The sequence below is a fragment of the Trachymyrmex septentrionalis genome, unplaced genomic scaffold, assembly GCF_001594115.1.
Source record: "Trachymyrmex septentrionalis isolate Tsep2-gDNA-1 unplaced genomic scaffold, Tsep1.0 C3345562, whole genome shotgun sequence".
Taxonomy (NCBI): Eukaryota; Metazoa; Arthropoda; class Insecta; order Hymenoptera; family Formicidae; genus Trachymyrmex; species Trachymyrmex septentrionalis.
Window position 1 is genome coordinate 1 of NW_017302993.1, and position 472 is coordinate 472.

Genomic DNA, 472 nt, shown 5'->3' on the forward strand with positions numbered 1-472 from the left:
TATTTACAGTACAAGACATCGGCAACTGACGCAAGTTTCTACATAGACGATTATAAGACTGCAGTTGCATTGCAAAGCTGCGATTATAAGATTACAATGAGTGATGGATTTAAACTGCAAGTGAAAGTGAAACCAGGATTTCCAGTCTATGATATTGATGATAAATTAAAAGAAAGATTGAAGCAAGCAATGGGGAAGAGATATGTACAAGATACCAATGCTTTGAATTTGTCCAAGTTTCATCGTGATCCTGATCTTTGCTCTGACTACTTTTGCGCATTGTTTCATCCTGTCATGTTGATGACTGTGTTGGACATTGTGGCGGAACACATCCCGAATTTAGAAGCCTTGAACTTGGAAGGAAATAAGTTGCAAAATATTGAGAGACTCAGTGTATTAACCAAGAAGTTCTCAAAATTGAAAATTCTGTTTATCGGTGATAACAAGGTAAGTTTATTTAAAGTTTTTTTTT

General features: G+C 35.4%; 1 protein-coding gene across 1 annotated transcript; it reads left to right on the forward strand.

Moving 5' to 3' along the window:
• Nucleotides 1–10: 10 nt before the first annotated feature.
• LOC108752144 (nuclear RNA export factor 1-like) lies at nt 11–447 on the forward strand (the record flags this gene model as incomplete). The annotated part of the gene is made up of 1 exon (XM_018493194.1): nt 11–447. A coding segment is annotated over exon 1 (351 nt), but the record flags the coding sequence as incomplete, so codon positions are not given.
• Between the last annotated feature and the right edge of the window lie 25 nt (nt 448–472).